This window comes from Canis aureus, chromosome 11 (assembly GCF_053574225.1).
Source record: "Canis aureus isolate CA01 chromosome 11, VMU_Caureus_v.1.0, whole genome shotgun sequence".
Lineage (NCBI taxonomy): Eukaryota > Metazoa > Chordata > Mammalia > Carnivora > Canidae > Canis > Canis aureus.
Window position 1 is genome coordinate 9,180,728 of NC_135621.1, and position 21,695 is coordinate 9,202,422.

The 21,695-nt window shown below is 40.2% G+C and overlaps 1 protein-coding gene across 1 annotated transcript; it reads right to left on the reverse strand.

Moving 5' to 3' along the window:
• Positions 1-1,032: 1,032 nt before the first annotated feature.
• On the reverse strand, positions 1,033-21,649 carry KICS2 (KICSTOR subunit 2). Its single transcript, XM_077913690.1, has 3 exons — positions 21,348-21,649; positions 15,020-15,305; positions 1,033-4,888 (listed from the first exon to the last, which is right to left on the reverse strand). Exons 1-3 carry the CDS (start codon positions 21,580-21,582, stop codon positions 4,072-4,074), a joined length of 1,338 nt encoding a protein of 445 aa, XP_077769816.1. The 5' UTR covers positions 21,583-21,649; the 3' UTR covers positions 1,033-4,071.
• Between the last annotated feature and the right edge of the window lie 46 nt (positions 21,650-21,695).

The following is a 21,695-nucleotide window of genomic DNA, read 5'->3' on the forward strand; positions in this document are numbered from 1 at the left end:
AAAAAAAATAAATAAAAACAGGGGCACCTGGTTGGTTCAGTCGGTGGACTATGCGACTCTTGATTTTGGGGTTTGAGGTCAGGCCCTATGTTGGGTGTAGAGATTACTTAAAAATAAAATGTTAAAAAAAAAAAACTGGAAAAAGCATCAAGCATTTATCCAGCCATTTCTATATGAACTGTCTTTTAAGGTAGCCAAATAAAGTTTCTCCCCATAAAAATATCCCATCTAATAAATGAAAAAGGAATGACATATTAGACCATCACTATTCTGTAACCTTCAGTACCATAACTGACCTAGGTAATGCCAGATATTAGCTGCCTCCCAATAAAATACACAAGTCACTACAAAAAAAAAAAAAAAAAAAGAGTGGGGGGAGAAATCTGATCAAACCTCTTCATCTAACTTCTAATATAAAAGGAAAAAAGATAGAAAAGCATGTTCAGTGATGGCTTAAAGATACTATCAGTAAAATCCTGATTGTAAAAACTTCACAGGTATGAAATGCGACAAACTAAACACTTCAATCCCAAGGCAGAGATGGTCAGATTGCAGCACACAGAGGTTGTTATTGCTCTTTTTAATCAGTCTTCTCTCTTTAGTTCTTAACCATAGACACTTTAAAAATAAAGATACAAATAGTGAGAGAGGAAAAGACGTACCATGTGAACAGTAAGCATAAGCAGACTGGATCACAAAAATACCAGGCAAAATGCACTTTGAAGCAAGGAGTAGTAGTAATGGAGATAAAGCAGGAAACTTCATAGTGATAATCTGGCTGATAAGCGAGAAAGAAAAATTTTAAATGTCTATGGGTCTGTAAGAATATAGACTGAAGTGATGCTATCAACCAACCACAAAAATTTAGGAATAAAGAACCACGAGGATTCTAAAATAAGGAGAGAGGGAAGGGAGGGTGAGTTGATTAGGAATTTATCTGCCTCCTCTTCTCAACTATACTGTTCAGAGTGACTAAGCACACGTTTATGCCACAGATCTGAAGAGAAAGACGAGAACAGGACAAGTGCCGAGTTTAAGGAAAGAATGGTCTATCTTTTATTTATACAGTTTTCAAGCCCAAATAAGCTTTCAAAGACTTTCTTACATGCATGATGTCATTCCATTCTTTTTATCCTCTGATAAAAAGCAGGCCATATTTCCTTATCCCCATTTCACAGATAAGAAAGTCAAGCTCAGAGGCTGACAAGCCAAAAAAAAAAAAAAAAAAAAAAAAGCAAGTTTGCTGCTGGATCAAAGAGTAGACACATATTTTTAAAGACCCCATGAATGACTCTAGAGGAGTGCAATGAGTTACCAGCTATTTTCCTGTAAGTAAATTTCCTACAATATGTCCAAATGCACAAAGAAATAACATAAAGGTTATTGGCCAGTCAGTTAAGAATTAATCTATACAGTAGGCCCCTCTTACCCTCGAGTGTTTAAAACACCGAACAGGTGTTTAAAACACCTGAAACTGCACATAGTACTCAGCTCTCCATATATACTATGGTTTTTCCTATACATACATACTTTGATGACAAAGTTTAATTTATAAATTAGGCACAGTAAGAAACTAACAGTAACTAATAATAAAATAGAACAATTACAACTATGTTCTGTAATCCAAGTTATATGAATGTGGTCTTTCTCTCTTTCTCAAAATAGCTTATTGGTCCATACTCACCCTTCTTGGGATGACGTGAGATGACACAATGCTGGTGCAGCAAGATAAAGTGATGTGAATGATGCAGGCATTGGGATGTAGCAACACACTACGACTGACCCCCTGATGATTTGTAGGAGAAGCCCCGGCTTCCAGCTTCCACACTGCAGTGCCCATGGATAACTGAAACCCAGGTAAGCACAACGGCAGGTAAGGGAGGACGACTGTATTTTCACACACTCCTTGACATGATGTCATCACATACAAGGTTGGACCCCAGAGGACAAAGTTGTGAATGTCCAGCCTGTGTCCAAACAGCATCCTAAAGTGGACACTCCTTGATGGCCTTGTTGGCAAACTCAGTGAGTGTTGACCACGCCCCTGGCTACACAGAAAAACTGACCAAGTTGTGGTTTAGAAACAATTTCAAAGCAAACAGTCTGCAGAAAATATGCAGATTTAATCTTCCAGTTAGCAAGACACAGACTTTACAGATCCATTTCATCAATTACTTTAGAGGACAAATCTCAGAGTAGAATCACTTTGTTTCTTGGCTTGAACCAAAATATGCTTAAAAATAAATATACCTTTTTAAATATGTTCTAGACAAGGATTGATTACGTAAATATTATATGTAAGTTTTATTTACACTCTTCTCCCTGTTCCACTGAAGCAAATTTCTTTTCGGTACATGGTAGACCAAACATTAAGGCTAATGGTGGTTTTTATCTAGGAAAAATACATAAACACCAAGGGATATTTTTTCGGCTTCTTGGTAAAACACAAAAGGGAAGAAAAATGATTGTGGACTTTTTAGTTCCAGTTGTTTTCAATTTTTTATGTAAGTTCAATGTTCAGATTTGTATAGAACCTGAGTGAATAAAATGTAGAAGTAAATCACTACCTATTTTAAGCAAACTGGCTTTTTAGTTACAGGACTTTTATTTTTTTAAAAGGGGGGAGGGGAAGAAAGAAAGAAATAGAAAAAAGACCAGTAGGTCCTTTCCAGCAGCTGGTCCCGCCTGAGGCAGGCAGGCCTCCTGGCACAGACTGGGAACGGCTCTGCCCACTGCCAGCTTGCTGGCTGTGGCCCAGGAAAACCATGGCTCCATGCAATCATGAGAAACTGGACCAAACTGGACCGATCTGATCTTTACGTCAGATACAAGCATTGAAGGAACTATCAAATAGTAACAAAACTCAATGACTCTCTGTGGCTCATTTTCATTCTGAGTCAATAACCAAGGAGTGACGTTCTCCATAGCCCATTAGGCCTTCACGGGTCCATCTACTTCCCCGTGAGCACTACTGAAGGAGGGTGTTAAGGCAGCAGGTGTTAAGATATATCACTGCTTCTAAAAGTAATTTGGAGGAGACAGGCATGAAACCCAAATTCAGATGCGCTTAAATTAAGTACTGATTTGATTACTCAGCTACGAAGAGGTCTTCTGAATGCACAATTGACTTTACCAAGTACAAGGTATCGAGACCAACCTTTTGAGGTTATAAAAGCAGGCTAAGTCACATAAATGTCGAAGAGTGGCTGAAAAACGAAGGCTACATGCTTTTTTGGCCTAAGAATAAGCAGGGAGTGGAGCCAAACATGAACATACATTTCAGCAGAAAGGTGATAAACAGAAAGCCAAGTAGATAATATGCCGAGGAGTGAAGAAACCCCACATAATAGCTTATACTAATTTTCAAACAGAGTGAAAAATTCACCTTCTTAAGGGTAAAAACAAAAGTAGTTAGGTGTGTAGAAAACCCCAGAAGAACCCATGACTACTAAAGTGTTCACAGGAGTTTTCTAAACTGTTAAAACTGATGTTACATGACCACTCTGATTCACCCTTGATTTTAATAACTGACAGAAATTTCTCACCAAGGCTGATTTTGGCATCCAAAATACTAATTTGTTGATGAGAATCATAAAACTCCTTTCATGTTAATTTGCTAATTTATGAGATAGAAAACATACAGTCCTTGATTCTGAAAAGGCCATTTAATCTCATCTCAATTACTGGTCCTGGAAAGGGAGAGGAGAAGGCGTGTGGAACTGCATTAAAACAAAGTTTAGAACAATATAAAACATGTGGAAAGACAAACCAAAGGCCAATCAATATTCTGTCTATAGGAAATAAAGGAAAATGGGAGAAAATACTGAAAAAACTCTGCTGTACCATGGAGATACACAGTAGCCATGATCACTTCCTAGATTACTCTTTGGATACTTGATTCAATTGGCCTTAATTGCTTATAAAGTGTGCGACACAATTAGGGAAGATTTGTCTTTAATTTAGCTCTGAAAGAAGCATGAATGGATGGAAACTCTAATCACAGACCACAGATCATTTGAGCAATTAGGAACACACTTTCCAGTCTTGAAAACCTTTCACACAAATCACCTGCTAGCCTTTGGAGCCAGGCTTCAGACTTGCAAAAACTTTGGGGTTCTTAAGGGCAAGTGAGAGCTCATTGAGGAAGGAAATAAAGTGGGAGTCTCTTTCAGATTTCTTTGATTCAAAAATAACGACAATGGTAAAGTGAGGTTCTGGGCGGGTTAGGAAGTAGGTGCTCTGAACTTTGTCATCATAGAAGTGGACCACCTTCTCCAAGCTGTTCAGTTCAGACATGCGGTCTGTCATGATCATGATGACATTGGGCCAGTGCATGACGGGCCTGTCACTGGGCAGGGACACCACGGCTGGATACTGGTCCACACCCTTAGGGGCCTCTCTGTAGGAATGGGGGTGGTGATAGCCATGACCCTGAAAGCTCTCGGAACCTCGGTTGTCAAAGATTAAGGACACATTGGCAGCATCATACTTCCGGATGAAGCTGGAAATCTTCCCAAAAAAGTCTGGGTTGGCTTTGGCAGTCAACGTTTTCATTTCTGAAGCAGTCGTTTGTCGGCTCAGCGCCTCGTGAAAGTAAAAGCTAAACTTGGCAAGAAGCATGTTTTTGAGTTTCATCAGCCAGAGGAAAAGGTGTGGGGGCTGAACGGCCTTCTGAGACTGCCCTCCGAACAGATGTTTCTTGGTCTCCCGCTGCTTTTCAAAGATCTGGCCCCAAGTCTGCAGCTTGGTGTGAGCACTGTGCAAGTTCACCAGAGACGGGAGGAACTTCCACTCGGAGACCTGGGCCTGGGCCTTCAGGAGATGGCTCAGGACATCCACCTCCAGCTGGAAACTGCCTTCCAAAGGACTGAGGATGGGGTGGTGAAATCTAGAGGGGAAGGGGAATGAAGAGAAATAAGTAGAAGTGTTACTCCAAAGTGACATTTTCCATCCTCAAAACAGCACACCATGGTGGCCAGGCAAATCTTACTCCATTTGGGGGCAGTAGGAGGAAAGACTGAAGAGCTCCATGTTGATTCTTTTAAAGAAATTGTTCTGGGACACCTGAACAGCATCCGACTCTTGATCTCAGTTCAGGTCTTGATTTCAGGGTTGTGAGCTCAAGTCCCACATTCAGCTCCATGCTGTGGATGTGGAGCACGCTTAAAAAATAAGTAAATGGGGGGGGGAGGGGAGATAAAAAAAAATAAGTAAATAAATAACAAAAATAAATCAATCAAAAGTTATCCTGACATAACTTCACCATCTCAGGATGATGTCAGCATATTCTCCTGTGGAAATAGCCTGATATTTATTTTTAAAGATTTTATACATTTATTCATGAGAGACACACAGAGAGGCAGAGACATAGGCAGAGGGAGAAGCAGGCTCCATGTGGGGAGCCCCATGCGAGACTCGATCCCAGGACCCCAGGATCATGACCTGAGCTAAAGGCTCAACCACTGAGCCACCCGGGTGCCCCACATAGCCTGATATTTAAACAAAAGATGAGAGTAGTGGCTGCCTTCCTTTCAAATACAAAGAAATTAAATTAGCTGTACTTTTTTTCCTGGCCTATTTTATTTATTCTGGGAATTGTATAACTAACATAATCATCAAAACACAGCATCCTTTTTTTCAGAATGTGGTCCTAAAGAGCTAGAGGTTAAAAAAAAAAAAAAAAGTCACTAAAACACGTATATAATACATATAAACTTAATATTCATAGGAACTCCATAAGGTATTATGGTAACTCCATAAGATAAGCCATATTCAATCCTAGTTCCCAAATTTCCTTCATATTTCATCACAGTTAAAAACAAAATGGTAGCTAAATAACAAATACCTAACATTTCAACATTTATGTTTTAAATTGGATTACTACTCACTAAATTAACTTTATGACTCATGGATTGTTAACCTATTTGTAAAACATTTTTTCTAATTCACTGGTAACAGTAATATTGGGTAGTAGGAGGAGAGAGGATGTGGGAATACCTCCTTCCAGGGAGAAGAGGGAAAAGGCCACGTGCAAAGACCCTGAGTCAAGTGAGAACATCTTCTGATGCTTCAGGTCTCCTCTTCAGACTCATTTCCTTAAAAACGTCTCCTCTGTTCATCTCCAGACTAGGTCAGGTGACCCCAATTATATCCTCTAGGTTTTTTTTTTTTTTTTTTTTTTTTTTTTTTTTTTTTTTAATGATAGTCACAGAGAGAGAGAGAGAGAGGCAGAGACTCAGGCAGAGGGAGAAGCAGGCTCCATGCACTGGGAGCCCGATGTGGGACTCGATCCCGGGTCCCCAGGATCGCACCCTGGGCCAAAGGCAGGCGCCAAACCGCTGCACCACCCAGGGATCCCCCCTCTAGTTTCTTTTTTTTTTTTTTTTAATTTTGTATTTATTCATGATAGTCACACAGAGAGAGAGAGAGAGAGAGAGAGGCGGAGACACAGGCAGAGAGAGAAGCAGGCTCCATGCACCGGGAGCCCGACGTGGGACTCGATCCCGGGTCCCCAGGATCGCGCCCTGGGCCAAAGGCAGGCGCCAAACCGCTGCGCAACCCAGGGATCCCCCCCTCTAGTTTCTTAATATCTGTCTCCCACCTGAGTAGCTTCATCACATAATTTGTCAGAGAAACTGGGACCTATGGTCACCTTTGCTCTGAGCTCCTCCTTGAGGAGAAGTGAGAGTTGCCTACTTCCTTCACTCCTTTATCTCTAGAACATATGGCACATACTAGAGATTCAGGAGAGGTTTGGTATACATGGTAACCAACTAGGTTAAGACTTGAATCCTACTCTCTGCCTCCTTGATTCTGTTCTTTGTGATCTAGATGAAATTCTGTAACAATGGTTAAGGAGAGTCCTCCCTGTATGGACCTCTTAGAGCTTTCTTGCTCAGGGTTCTTCTTCTGAGAAATTCTCCAGGTTGGGGGGGGGGGGGGGTGTTTCAGTATCTGCCTGGCCTAGTGCACCTTCCTTCTCAAGGAGCCAACAACAAGCCCTTATACTCTTCCCAAAGGCCCAAAGCATCTGCAAGTGACCATTTTAAATATGTGGGCAAGATCTAGCATTTACTGATCATATCTTATGCCTCAGGAACCATGGGAGATGATTTACAGGCCTGGACCCATGCAAGTTAATTGCTTCACTGTCAACAAGACAGAAGCTTCTCATACAGCTGTTTCAGCCCCAGCCGAAGAGGAAAATGCTGGTTATCAATGAAAAAGTTAAGAAAAAAGAGCATCACAAGTATAGCCAGAGTTTAAAAATTCACTTAAACATTAATTAGAGGGATTATTAAACATTAAAGAGCCCATACTAAGCTGGATATTATAAGATAGAAACTCATTATCATGTGATAAGGATATAGTTACTCACATGACAATTTTTTTTTCCTATTACCAGCATTTTACCTTCAATTAGCTTCAAGAGAGGGAAGCTAAAACATAGGTGGAGGGTCTCAGCCTAATAATACATTCAAAGACTCGAAAGATAGGGGTGCCTGGGTGGCTCAGTCGATAAGCATCTGACTCTTGATTTTGGCTCAGGTCATGATCTTATGGGTCGTGGGATGGAGCCCCATAAAAGATTCCAAGCCCAACAAGGAGTCTGCGTAAAGATTCTCTCCATGTCTCCCCCTACTCATTGTCTCCAGAGCTCTCCGTCTCTAAAACAAATAAATAAGTCTTAAAAAAAAAAAAAAAAAGAATCAGAACAATAAACTAGATTTCAAATCCTCTAGCTTATATGCTTAATTAATTTGGACTCTTCAAACATTGCATGCTTTGAATTCGGCATTAAGAAATCTAATACAAAAAAAAAAAGAAATCTAATACACATGTACACACACAACTTCACCACATCTCAAAATCTTTGAATTGTACAAAATGCTCCTACCTCCTTAGCCTTTGAGCCCTTTAATGCTTAATGGCCATAAAGCATCACAAGATTCTATAATGATGGGTATCAATAAAATTTCCCAAGGAATTTGAACACAGTAAGACTTAACAGGAAAATGTTATGAGATTGAAGAAAATTCTACCACAAATAATAATACTCTAAGTTATTTTTCCTGCTTCATTGGAAATCATCATTTATATCTAACATTCTCCTTGAAAGAACATGAATTCTCTGTAAAGATCTTCAGAAAGAATTCTGAACAGGCTCTTCATAAACATATCTTAAAAGTGTTTAAATGTTCAACATTTATTAGGGTGAATGTGAATGCTGAAGCTATTTTTCATCCTTAAGAAGAACTAAAAAAATCATGGTAATGTTATTCTGCCAAGAGTTTGAGATTAGCATCATGATGTATCATTTTCCCATTTCCATTCTGCTCTGTGCCTCATACCCATTTACAACTCACACTATAGGGGGATCTGTTAAATTGTTGTAATCCAAAAATACACACCTCAACTATAGCTTGAAAAGCATGAAAGAGTCCAAATATGGAATAAGTTGACAACAATTTACAGAGAACATCTGCTCTAAAAGAAGTCAAAAAAGAGAGGAGTGTAGGGAGAGAGAGAGAGAGAGAGAGAGAGAGAGAGAATTCTCTCCTTCACAAATCCACATCAAGGAGTTCCTTCCAAAAGAAGTATCCAGGTCCCAAGTATGTGAGAAGTCAGATAAAAACAATGAAAAATAAATCTCTAGCACAATGTGAATGTACTAAATGCCATAAACTATACACTTAAAAATGGTAAATTTTATGTTATGTATATTTTAACACAATAAAAAAATCATCTCTTAAAGTTTTCACTAATTTTTAAATATAAATACACTGAAGATAGATGCATTAGCCAAAGGTTTGCCTTATAGAGATTTCCCATGGTAGAAAGAGGTACTTATAATGGTAAGTAAGAAGTAACACATCTCTTATGAGAAGTACAAAATACAGTAAGGTTTTAGAAAAAGGAGCAACTTCTTTTGGTTGAACGATTATGCAGCCCTTAAGGGAGACTGAATTTGAATTGAGCCATGAAACTTGGTGAGGGCTTACATTTCTGGCCCCATTCTTAATCACCTCTGAATCCACACCCTCTACCAGGTGACTCTGCAGGTCTTCCCACCAGAGGTAGAGTATACTTTCTCGCCCCTGGACTATGGACTGAGTCCTAGGACTTGCTCTGGTCAAAGGGATGTTAGCAGATCTGATGCTTAAAATGAGCTTGGTTGGGCTTATTCTTTTGCACTTGGGTAATAGCCACTGTGTAGCTGGCTCCCCACTCACTTTGGGCTCAGAATGAACACATACATGTGGAGCAGACCAAACCCAAAGCTCATAGTAATAAGCCAAGCCCAGTGAGAACAGTGGTAAGCAGAGCTATCCAGCTAAGCCAAGCCTGTCAAGTCGGCTTCCAGGAGACCTGCAAGCCTATGCGTGTGAATTTTAGGGTGTTCTGTTATACAGAAGGATTGTGGCAAGAGCAACTGATAGATGATATGACAATATGATAGGCTTCAGAACATACTACCCCAAAATATGGCTGGTATACTGACTAATTTATGAATACATTTAAGAAACATGTGCAGCAAAGATTTCCTAACCCTCCCCTAAAGCAGGTCATAAAACCCTCAAGCGAGAGGTGCCTTCCCTGTACTCTAAGGAAAGGAGCATCCTTATCTCCAAAGGCAATGGGACACAGAGAGGAATCTGAAAGAACAGGCCTTGCGGCTTCCCCCTTAGCTCATACCCTTTTTCATCCTAGCACATTTTCCCACAACTCTTCAAATGTACTCGGCTCAGTTTTGTTTTTTAACAAAACCTACCACGAAAACACAGGTTTAACAGCTTCTTTGGGTCTTCATTATTTTATGAAGGCTCTCCTGACACACAAAACTTACATTAAATACACTGGTATGTTATTCTCTTGTTAATTTGTCTTTTGTTAAAGGGCCCCCCTGCTGAGAATTTAGAAGTGTAGAAGAAAAACATCTTTTTCCTTCTCTCCAAATTCAAGGACATTCTAGGCAAAACAAATAATGAGCCAAGGTAGGAAATGGCAAATAGTTATGAGGAACACATTAGATTATGGATTTTTTGGCTTCTGCTTAAAATCCTTAAAGATTTCTCTTCAAAGCTTCTTTTCTACTAAGAGTTTGGGTGCAATTTAAGACATTTGATGGGCCTTAGATGAATTTGGAAAGATAGGCTGGGGCAAGATAACAGAAGGCCTTCAGCCCTTACTGTTAAGATCTAGACATGCTGAATGCCTAGAGCAGAAGGTGTCCCACAGAAATGGCACTATTGTCGGTTTTGCTTATGAAATTTTCCATGGGCGAAAATTCACCTTGTTGAACGATACACACACAACTAACTGTTAATTTCACTTAATCATCACAAATCTTTTTCTGAAGTGAAAGGGACATGAGGCCTAAAGAAATCACAGTTCTGCCCTTGGTGAGAATCCTGTCATCTGAAGCATTCAGATCAAAAAACTGTGCTCCCTAAAATGCCAACAGGAACTTTATGTGACTCAATTTTTAAAAATGTTCTTTGGGGCGCCTGGCTGGCTCAGTCAGTGGAGAGTGCGACTCTTGGTCTCAGGACTGTAAGTGTGAGCCTTACTTTGGTATACAGATTACTTAAAAGTAAAATTAAAAAAAAAAAATTCTTTAAAATCTAGCTGTAAAATCATGGTTAAAGGATATGTCACTTAATGATATATTACTGTCATATCAAGGATTTTTTTTTTAAGATTAACTTATTTATCAGAGAGAGTGGTGCGCACAGGGAGGAGGGGCAGAGGGAGAAAGAGAGGGAGAGAGAGTCTTAAGCAGACTCATGCTGAGCATGGAACCTGACTCGGGGCTTGATCCCACAACAGGATTGTTATAGTCAAAACCAAGAGTCAGATGTTTAACCGACTATGCCACCAATGTGCCCCCACCAGTGGGATTTTTAAAAACTGTCTAGAATGCATAAATAATTTCTTACTTCCTTAAAATAATTATTTCTTAAAATTATACTCTTGATTAGGAGAGTAAATTTTTGCATTTTTAATCCATCTTCCAGGTTTGTTTAACTATGAAACAGAAAAATTAACCAGAGTCATCTTTTATGCCCACTGTATAAGAGTTAGGTAAGTCAATTCAGAATGAATTTTACAGAATCAAAAAATGTTCCAATGATGCTTCCCTGGGGAGAGGGGGAGATTAAAAAACCCAAGTTCCTCCTCTCCTCAAAAGTATTCAAGGAATAGTAGACATCCTATTCCTGTATGAGCTAAACTCATATTTTTTCTCCTCAAGGTACACAATAAAAACTAATATGATTAATGTTAATTATTCAATTTGAAATGCAGCACCACAATGACTGTGGTTCTTAAGCAATAATTTACATTTGCTTAATAATGTAATAAGTTTGCCAGAAAGGGAAACCTTTAGCACTATTCTACTCTTTTTCTTTTCTTTAAAGATTTTATTTATTTATTCATGAGAGATACAGAGAGGCAGAGACATGGGCGGAGGGAGAAGCAGGCTCCATGCAGGAAGTCCGGTGCAGGACTCGATCCCGGAACTCCAGGACCACACTCTGGGACGAAGGCAGACACCCAACCGCTGAGCCACCCGGGAGTCCCAACACTACTCTGACCACAACTGGCTTCCAAAGAAAAAAACCAAAACGTGCTTCCCCTTCTTCTCTGAAAGCAGACTGGACCTTGCAATAACTCACACAGAATCTGCATCTCAAATCATGTCCACAAGTTAGACTCCATGTTATACATCATGCATGTTAATTTTTTAATACAAAAGCATTTCATCATTTGAAAGATAAAAGATTCACATGCTATTTTAGAAGTGCTCTGATATGGATCAGATATATTGGGGCAAATAAACATTTCCTGAAAGATAGACTTGGGTCCTTTGCGAGAAGGATTAACTCTTTCAATACAATAGAATACCAAAATATTAATTACTTCTCTAGAACACTGGAACCATGAAAGAAACGTTTGGTATAGCACAGATACCAAATCAAAAGGTCTACAGAAAAGAAAAAAAGAAGAAGAGAAAAAAAAAGATCTACAGAAAAAAAGAATATTATCCTGGCAAAAGGCAAAGTATGTTAATTTTCACCTAACATAATTCCACTTCCCCCTCCAAAATCAACATATTGTACAGAATTTCAACTTTTCAGAATTTGTTAACTAAGGAATTTATGTTGTTTAAGTTAACCTCAAGTTTCCAAATGAGATAATTTTCAGGCTTGGATGTGTAATCAGTAATTAATTAGATAAAGGCAGCACTAGTGAAAGATGGAGAAAGATGAAAACACCGTGATACGCCGCCCGGTATCCTGGCTCTATCAGATTCCAAGAGTAACCACTCTGCCCTAAAGAGCTTCAAGAATGAAAGCTGGGCTTTTGAGGGAAATGGAAGGAATTCTCAAAGATCTGGGAAATAGGATGTTCCAAAGAAGGTAAAAGATGACAGATCACAAATCTAATCAAATAAAAATAGCTAAATAGTAATAATCATTCCTATGAAACACACATACACACACATAGTTAAGGTTCAGTACCTAGTATATTCCACTGTTGGCACCTCTCTTTCATTTATCCAAACAATTTTTTCATGTAGACTATTTTCAATATCACAGGGAACTTTTAAAACATAGAAGTTTCTGGGCACCCAACTGAGAATCACTAAATCTTACCCTCTTGAGGAAGAAGGGCAGGGCAAGGGCAGGGAGCAGGTATGGTTCCTTTTCTTAAGCTTTGCAAATGGTTCAGCAAACCACTTTCACATTAACATTTGGGAATCACCACGTGAGATCTCTTCCCTTTGAGAATTAGATCTCAAACTGTACTTTTGTTTTTGGAGTTCAAAAAAATATGTTATTAAAAAAAAAATCCAACTCAGGTTTGAGGAAGAAATAAAAGTTCCAAACATAGAAAATCTGTTACCATGTAAAATTTGTTTATAAAATGAAAATGTGTATATTTATATGCAGAGACTGTCTCTCAAGAATGATAGGAAGAACTTGCTAACAACATTCATTGTCTCTTAGGAAGGGAATTAAGTAGATAAAGAACAGGGGCACTTTTCACTATGTATTCTTTTGTGCTTTATAAATTTTGAGATGTATTAATGTATTACCTACTAAAAATAGATGAAACAAAAATTTAGAATATATCATAAAAACAAAAAAATACATGACAATAAAAAAATAGTAAGAGGACATTTTGGATACAATTGGGGAAGTCTGAATATGGACTACTTACTGCTGATGATAGAAAAAAAATCAGTGCTAAATTTCTTAAGTGAGAAAACTATGTTACAGTTTTGTATAGTTTTTAGAAGATACAATCTGAGTATTTGGGGGTGAAGTGTTATGATGTTCCCATATGACTTCCAAACAATGTGGGAGGGGTAATAAAATTATATAAACAGAGAGATAAAGCAAACATGGCAACATTTTAACAATATGAGTCCAAGGGAAGGATGTTTGCATGTTCACTGCACAGTTTTATTTATTTTTAAAATCTTTTTTTTTTTTTTTTTTTAAAGATTTTATTTATATATTTGACAGAGAAAGAGAGCAAGAGAGCATAAGCAAGTGGAGTGGCAGAGGGAGAGGGAAAAGCAGGCTTCTGGCTGGGCAGGGATCCCTATGGAGGGCTCAAGACTCAGGGCTCGAGCCCAGGACCCTGGGATCATGACCTGAGCTAAAGGCAATTGCTTAACCAAGCCACCCAGGAGCCCCTGTTTATTTCTTTTTTAATAATAGCTTTACTAGGTAATTCACATACATAATGTATACTCTTTTATAAAAGGTATAGAATTCAGTAGTTTTAGTACAGAGTTGTGCAACCATCACCACTAATTTTAGAACAGTCTCATGACCCCCCCAAATCCTGTACCCATTAGAAGTCACTCCCCATTCTCACCTTCACCCCAACCATTTTCTGTGTCCGTCATCTGTAATCTATATTCTGTGTTTATGACTTTGCCTATTCTGGACATTTCCTATAACTGGAAGGATACAACATGTGATCTTTTCTGACTGGTTTCTTTCATGTAGCATAATTATTCAAGGTTCATGGATGCTGTGGCATATATCAATACCTCATTCCTTTCTACAGCCGAACAATAACACCTAATGCTTCTCAAAATCCTTTGGTATTGTTTTTTGGCTCAGGAAGTGAGCAATACATTACAGGCAGGCTCATAAATGAAAGCAGCAATTTCCTTCAAATATAAATTTTCCAGCTGATCAACATCTTTTTTAAAAAAAATTAAATTGGCTACAAATAGCTTTTTGACTATCAAAAAAAATTTAAGTATGCCCTCCTCAAAATCACAGATGCCTGTCTCCCCTAAGAAAGTTTAAAACAAAACCAAAACTATGCCACAGGCATAGAATAGCATAGAAAGCAATTACAAAGGAGTTTCCAACACATGTTAAGTAATGGTTAGTTACATCAGAGGAATAAGTGGATAACTCATCAAGGTGATTACTTTGTAAGGGACATTTATTTGAATAATAGTTTGTAAAAAAAAAAATCACATTAGTTTATATACAGTTCTCGCTGTGTGAACTCTTTGAAGCAGCAAAATCAGTTATAATACATCTTTTAAGGATTACTTCATTCTTGGCCCTTGGTTATTGCTTAGGGAAGTATCCACCCAGCATGGTGTTAATGAAGCCCAAAGGAGGTACCTAACGTATACCCATTCGTTAATATGTATAAAATGTAAAATAGCTATTTCTCTATTTCAGTTATTTCATCATAGATTTTCCTCATAAGAGTGTACGGAAGTGGGGCACCCTGGTGGCTCAGTGGTTGAGCATCTGCCTTTGGCTCAGGTCATGATCCCGGGGTCCTGGGATCGAGTCCTGCATCAGGTTCCCTGCAGGGAGCCTGCTTCTCTGCCTCTCTCTGTGTCTCTTAGGAAGAAATAAATAAAATCTCAAAAAAAAAAAAAAAAGAATGTGGGGAAGGAGCTAGTGTGTGTGGGAGTGAGAGGCTGCTCTGGCCATCCCTCCCTCCTTCCCTCCTCACCTACACTCACCTGGAGCTGTATTTCTTGAGGATGGTGTCCAAAAGGCCAACGAGCTCCTCAGCATTGATGAACTTCTGTGGGCTGAGGGTGTACATCTTCTCATAGAAGTCTGCGATCTCCATCCGGGCTTGCACGAAGAAGCACAGCTGCTCCGACAGGTGGGAAAGTAGTTCTTCCACATGGGGGGCGTTCCCCCCAAGGGCACCGCGGCCAGTCACCACCTTCTTCAGCTCGTTGTGCAGGGAAGTATAGATGGTACGGATAGAATCTTTCCTGCTGAAGAAGGACTGGCCCCCTGGGAGGCAAATGACATTAGCAAATGACAAGTAAGGAAGGAGAGAACACTAGGAGAGAACACCTCCCAGCACCCAAAAGGAAAGGAGGGGTGCCTGGGTGGCTCAGTGAGTTAAGCACCTGCCTTTGGCTCAGGTCATGATCCCAGAGTCTGGGATCCAGCCCCCTGTCTGGGCTCCCTGTTCAGCGAGGAGTCTGCTTCTCCCTCTCCCCTGGCTTGTTCTCTCTCTCTCTCTCTCTCTTGCTCCCTCTCTCTCAAATAAGTAAATACATAAAATCTTTTAAAAAAAGAAAAACCAAAAGGAAAGGAGTAGAGTCTGCTGAGCTCAGTGAGTTATCACCTACCATATTCTCTGACTCCTATGATTGGAATTTAAATATTTTGTGATTCATAATTTCACTGAAGAATAAGAAATGAATGCCTGGTGCACCTCCTTAGTGTAGTAACAGATGTGTGTATGATTTCCTTACCCATATACCGATTCTCCCCCAAACCAATTCAATGAAGATTCACGTTTATTTCAGAGGAGAATTAACCTAGCAGGTGACATCAACCTAAATCCAAATAGCCCTCCTTCCACATACATGTATTTAAAACAAAAGAGAATACCCAACTGGAAAACACTGTTGTTATTCCTGATAAATCAGAAAATTTTATTTCTGCATCAGGGCTGAATTTTCCTATTTTAAGCTATACCAGAAAATGGAAAATACATGTATCTCCCTTACACAAGAACACAGAATCTGGGGATCGCAGGGGAAAAAAAGGAAATCTTTAGTATTTTTTTTTTTTTAAATAAGTTCTACACCCAATGCGCGGCTTGAACTCATGACCCTGGGATCAAGAGTTACATGCTCCTCCAACTGAGCCAGCCAGGCACCCAGAAATCTTTGGAACTCTTGATAAGGTTTATACAATAGATTATAACAAAATAAGCACCACATTGTGAATGATTAAGTGCAGGAAGTAATTATAAATAACTATTGCTGTAACTCAGGAGTTCCAAAGGAAATCAGGAAAAAAAAAAAAAAAAAAGACCAGGGGTGCCTGGCTGGCTCAGCTGGTAGAGTGTGTGACTCTTATCTCAGGGTCTTGAGTTCAACCCCTACACTAGGCATGGAGCTACTTAATTTAAAAAAAAAAGACAAAATACATCCCTTTCAGCAGTTAATAGGGATCAAGTGGCATAGATCATTTCCTTACTCGGTATTAACACATGATCAACTCTAGTTCTAATAATTATAGAGCCAGCTTTGTATATGTTTTCTTAAGCAATTCTGCACTAAAGAAGGGGTCACAGGCAAGACATTAAGAGAATGAAAAGAAACAGTGCAGCTTTAAAACAGTAATTCTTAGAAATATATAAAAACCTCAGAGATGGATGACAGTTTACATTTTCTATTGCTATACACAGAATGCTTTAATGAATAAACTTATTACTTTTATACATGTCAATTAAGAGTGAAAATTATTTATCGAGGCATTTTGTAAAATATCCCTTTGACAAATGAAACATTTCACAATGTTGTTTCTACTTCACTGCCCAGTTTATATTTCAAGAAATGAATCTTACATCCTTTCCTACTACTGTGACCAGCGTGTCCAAGGTTATCCACGATTTTCACAGTTGGCTCTTAAAGTCTGGCTTCTCAGAAAGCCCTTAGTCCCACGCCCTGGGAAGCCCCATGGCCCTGGGCAAACCTAGAAGGTTGGTCACTTATAACTTATTTTTAAGCATTAATAGTTTGTGGAATAAGTTATTAAGTGACCAACCTTCTAGGTTTGTAGTTATAGTTAATAGTTGTAAAAGTAATCAAATTAATAGTTTGTGGAATGTTTTCTTCAGTATACTGCCTAGACAAAGTAACTAGCATTCAAATCATTTCCTCTCCTAAAAGCAGCAAAAACCATGTGGTACAGTTGGATTGACCCCAGCACTAACATCCCGCACAGGACTGTACCCTGAAGGGTTTGCCCTCCTTCCCTGCCTATATTAGTCTAACCCTGCAGATTTTGTGAAGTGACAGTATGGAATAAATAGACCTCTGTGACCAAGTTTAGGAGAAAAAATTTCTTAGGTTAAGTAGGTAACAAGAGTACCATGCAAAATCTATGGGATGCCTAGATGGCTCAGTCAGGGGAGTGTGCAACTCTTGATCTCAGGGTTGTGAGTTCAGGCCTCACATTGGGTGTACAGATTACTTAACAATAAAATCTTAAAAAAACAAAAATACAAAAAAAAAAAAAAAAAACCCTAAAAGCTCTGGAAGTCTGACAGACTTAGTCCCAATTCCAGCTTCCGAATGTATACTCTGTGTGATATGCCAATGACTTGGCTACTTTGAACCTTAGCTGTGGTTTTTAACACGAAACAAGTAATAGAGCCAAGAAGACAACATGAAATCACATCTGGTATATAATGTGCTGGAGCAAAGTGCATGTTACATAACACTAGTCCCCTTCCCTTCCATTTGTAACTGATGTAAGAAGACCCTGAATACTACCTAATTGGGCTTCTAAAACTCTATAGTAAATTGGGAGCTTCATATAATGTAAACAAGAGTAGCTACCTATTTGAAAGCTAGTGAGGTGACTCTCAACTGCGTACTCACCTCTTAACAGGGTGGCCTTAGTGACAGTTTTAACTCTGAGTGAAAAAGAACTTCCTTCATCAGATTACCCTCTCTGAGGGAGTGGAAACACCACACAGATGCAAAGAGTATCCTGAAAAGCTTATCAATAATCATCAGTCACCAGTATGTGAAACCGTGTCAAGGGACACTATAAGGAAGGGAGAGACCACCAACGCATTTCTTTTAAACTGGTCTCTCTTCTCAGAGCTCTCAGGAGCACAATCCTACATATTGACTACCCTGGTTAGGAATATCCAGAGGGGACTGGTCTTCCTTCATTACTGGGAAACAAGGAAGCAGGGACACCAGACATCTTCCTCTTTTCAATTTTTTGAACTCACAAAATAGGATTATGTTGAATTATTTCCAGAAGGCTCTTTGTATTGTATCTTCACTATTTTTCAAGATTTCAACAGTCCACCTCACAGGATAAAATTTCAAGTAACAAGTGTATTAAAGGAGTATGTGAAACGTCTAATTGAGTATTTTATTCCACAATGTTTTGTTAATGATGGTTTGTAAACGTTAGTTCTCAAGTTAAAGTCATTTTCTACCGTGCTAAATTCTAGCAACCAGAGGTTGAGGAAACTCTCCAGTAACGAAACAAAAGGGAGAGATGTATGGCCTAAAGTCCTCCAAAGGCATTGAGATGGCATATTTTTATCCGTGATCCTTCCCCAAACAGGTATAGTCTCTTCTCAAAGCAAAGAGAAAGCTCCAAGGTAAGGGCTCCACCCAAAGTTGTTCAGAACTGAGCCAGTACAGGAACAGAAGGCTCCCTGTCAGGTCCATCCTTTGCCCAAAGTGTTTGCCAACACGTGCATCTATAATCAGGATTCATTGCCAAGGTCTCTGATAAACATCAGTCACAAGAGTGAGCTCAGAAAGACTCACGTGTTTGGATCATGTGTTTTAAATGTTTAAAGATACACATAAAACGTTTTGTTTTGCTTTTTAAAAAAAAAAATCATACAAACATTCTAATTACCAAAGGATGTGAAGAACATGGGAATGTCTTCAGTGTCAACACAAAACTTTTTCCCCAAGGGTTTAATTAAGAAAATAGAGTCGACCTAATAATCACAGAATCATATGGTAAGCCTGCTGATATCACAAACATTCCAGTATCAAAACACTGTAAGATAGCTGCAAATTTAAAAATTTAAAATTTGGAACCTATGTTTACTATACATTGAAGAAGTTAATGAGGCGTTAAAGTTAAACATGCCATTCTCAGAACATTCACTCAGAAGTGACAGATCACTGGGAGCCTGAACCACGCCTGGGCATGTTTCAGAGTGTCAACTGCTCCCAGATGAATTTCACGGTGCAGCCTTCAGGCTCATCCATGCAAGCAGGGGGTCCATGCAGAACTAATCACTTTACGTGACAAGGGCCATTTCACAGAACCCAAGGCTGAGACCCTGATGATTTTACACCTGCTCTTAACACACAGGGCAGCCAGTGCTGTTTACCTAAAACCAGACACATACAACTGAAACTAGAATAGCAGATTTTTAAACTGGGGTCCATGATGACTAGGCTTTAGGAAATCCGACTGAATGGAAACCTCTCAGATTATATGCAAAATTGTATTACACATATATTTTCCATGTAAGTGCATGGGCTTCATCAAAATCTCACAGATGAGCTTAAACAAATTAAGAATCATGGCCCTGAGGGGTCAGTCACCGTTCTTCATGAGGTGAGAGAATCTAAAAACAACTGAAACTGCCAGAAAATTATCCACCTTCAATTTTATGGCCAGAATCTTCCCCACTTCCAAATACAGTTGACCCCTGAACAGCATCAGGGGTAGGAGAGGGGTTGCTGGGGAGCTGATCCCCCCACACACACATAGCCAAAAATCCGGGTATTAAGTTTTGACTTCCGAAAAATTTAATTACTAATAGCTTATGGTTGACTAGAAGCCTTACTGATAACATAAACAGTAGTAGGTTAACACGTATTTCATAGGTTATATGTATTCTATGTTGTATTCTTATAATAAGGTAAGCTAGAGAAAAATAAAATGTTAGGAAAATCATAAAGGATGAGAAAAATATTTACTGCACTGTATTTATCGGAAAAAAAAATCCGTGTATTAGTGGACCCATGCAGTTCACACCCCTCTTGTTCAAGGGCCAACTGTATACACAAAGTATATGCTTAAGTCATAATACGGACACCAACTTTTTACAAATCGTATGAATAAAAACACAATCTGACAGTTCAAAGGCAGGTATTCTGGTTTGAGATCTGTCACCTACCCACACAGGTGCGCGTAGACAATTTGCCGATCTACAGAAAGGGTAACAATGACCCTGCAACAGCAATTGCAAATTTGTGAGAAGTGCCACTGCAAAAAGGGGTGGGGGAAAAAAATGCACAGGGTGAATCTAACTGAGCACTTTTGCCAGTAAGTCAACATACTACACAACAAGGTATTATCTGAACAGCCAAGGCACAGGTTAAGACCTCAGAAAGCCCTGCACCCCTCCCCCCGCACCGGGTGATTACTGATCATCTTCCCCTGGCCATAGGGACGTGGCCACCTTCAGGCAATAGAAGGAAACTGGGGGTTAAAATCAAAATGGAATCTGCACTCAACTTTTATCTTTCTATTCCTATTGCATAGATGTGTTCTCCATTCATACCAGCCCCTGTGCTTCTGATTACTGAAACGTCTACAAACAGGCCAAAATACTAACACCCCTTTGAAAGCTCCAGGATCCGTAATAGGCACTGTTGGCCATGGTAAGTAGTGATATTTTATATGCACAGCCCTTGGCTTCCTCGTATTTTATTTCCTTCTGATCTACTCATACCGTTTCAGCTAGTGAAAATCGGCTGAATCCGCTCTTTCATCTCACTTCCAGGGGCCAAGATTCATGATGATGCAATGATAAGAGTGTTTACCATCTTCCCCCAAGTGCCCTCTTGCTAGTGTCAGGCACGTTTCTTGCCTTTCCTCTCCGGTACTCGCTTATTTCCTCATGCTTTAAATTATTTATTGACAGCCTAAGAAGGAGGGGTAAGTAAGGACGCCATCCGTAACTCTCAGGGGCCTCGGCTTTAGGAGGCCGGGCTGCAAAAGTGTTCATTGGTTCTAACTAGGTTTTATTGCCCAGGTCTGCTCCTCTGGCCACAGTGTCAGCGGGCAGGCTGCTTAACTTCTCACTGAGGGCACCAATCCGTGCAATGGGCACGCACCGAGACACCGCTCGGTGGGAGCCGCAGCCCCGGCGGCAGCGGAGGCCGGTGGGCGGGGCCTGCGAGAGCCGGGGGAGGGAAGGGGTCGCCGGGAGGTGAGCCGGGAGCGCCGAGAGGAGCGGGAGGCCGCGGCGAGGCAGGGAGCCAACCCCCTTTCCTTCCTCCTCAAAGGGCACGGGGGGCGGGGCGGAGGTACCTAGTTTCTGCCCCAGGTAGGTGAGGCTGTGATAGACCTTCTCGGCCGCGGCCAGGTGGGCCAGGGCCGCCAGCAGCGACAGCCAGCTGCCCCCCGCGCTCTTGTTGGCCTCTCGCTCCTTGTCCACATTGTCCTTGGCCTTGTCGTAAGAGAAGATGCCCAGGTGAGAGAAGAACGTCTCCAGCACCGCCTGTTCCACCGGGACCGGGGCGGCCAGCGGGATAGACTCCCCCATGCGAGCTGCGACCCAGCTCCACCCACGTGGCTCTCCGCTGCCCCGCACTTCCGGGTTCCCGGGGAACGTGCGCGCCGGCGTGCGTGCGTGCGCGCGGCCGGGCGAGCGCCGGG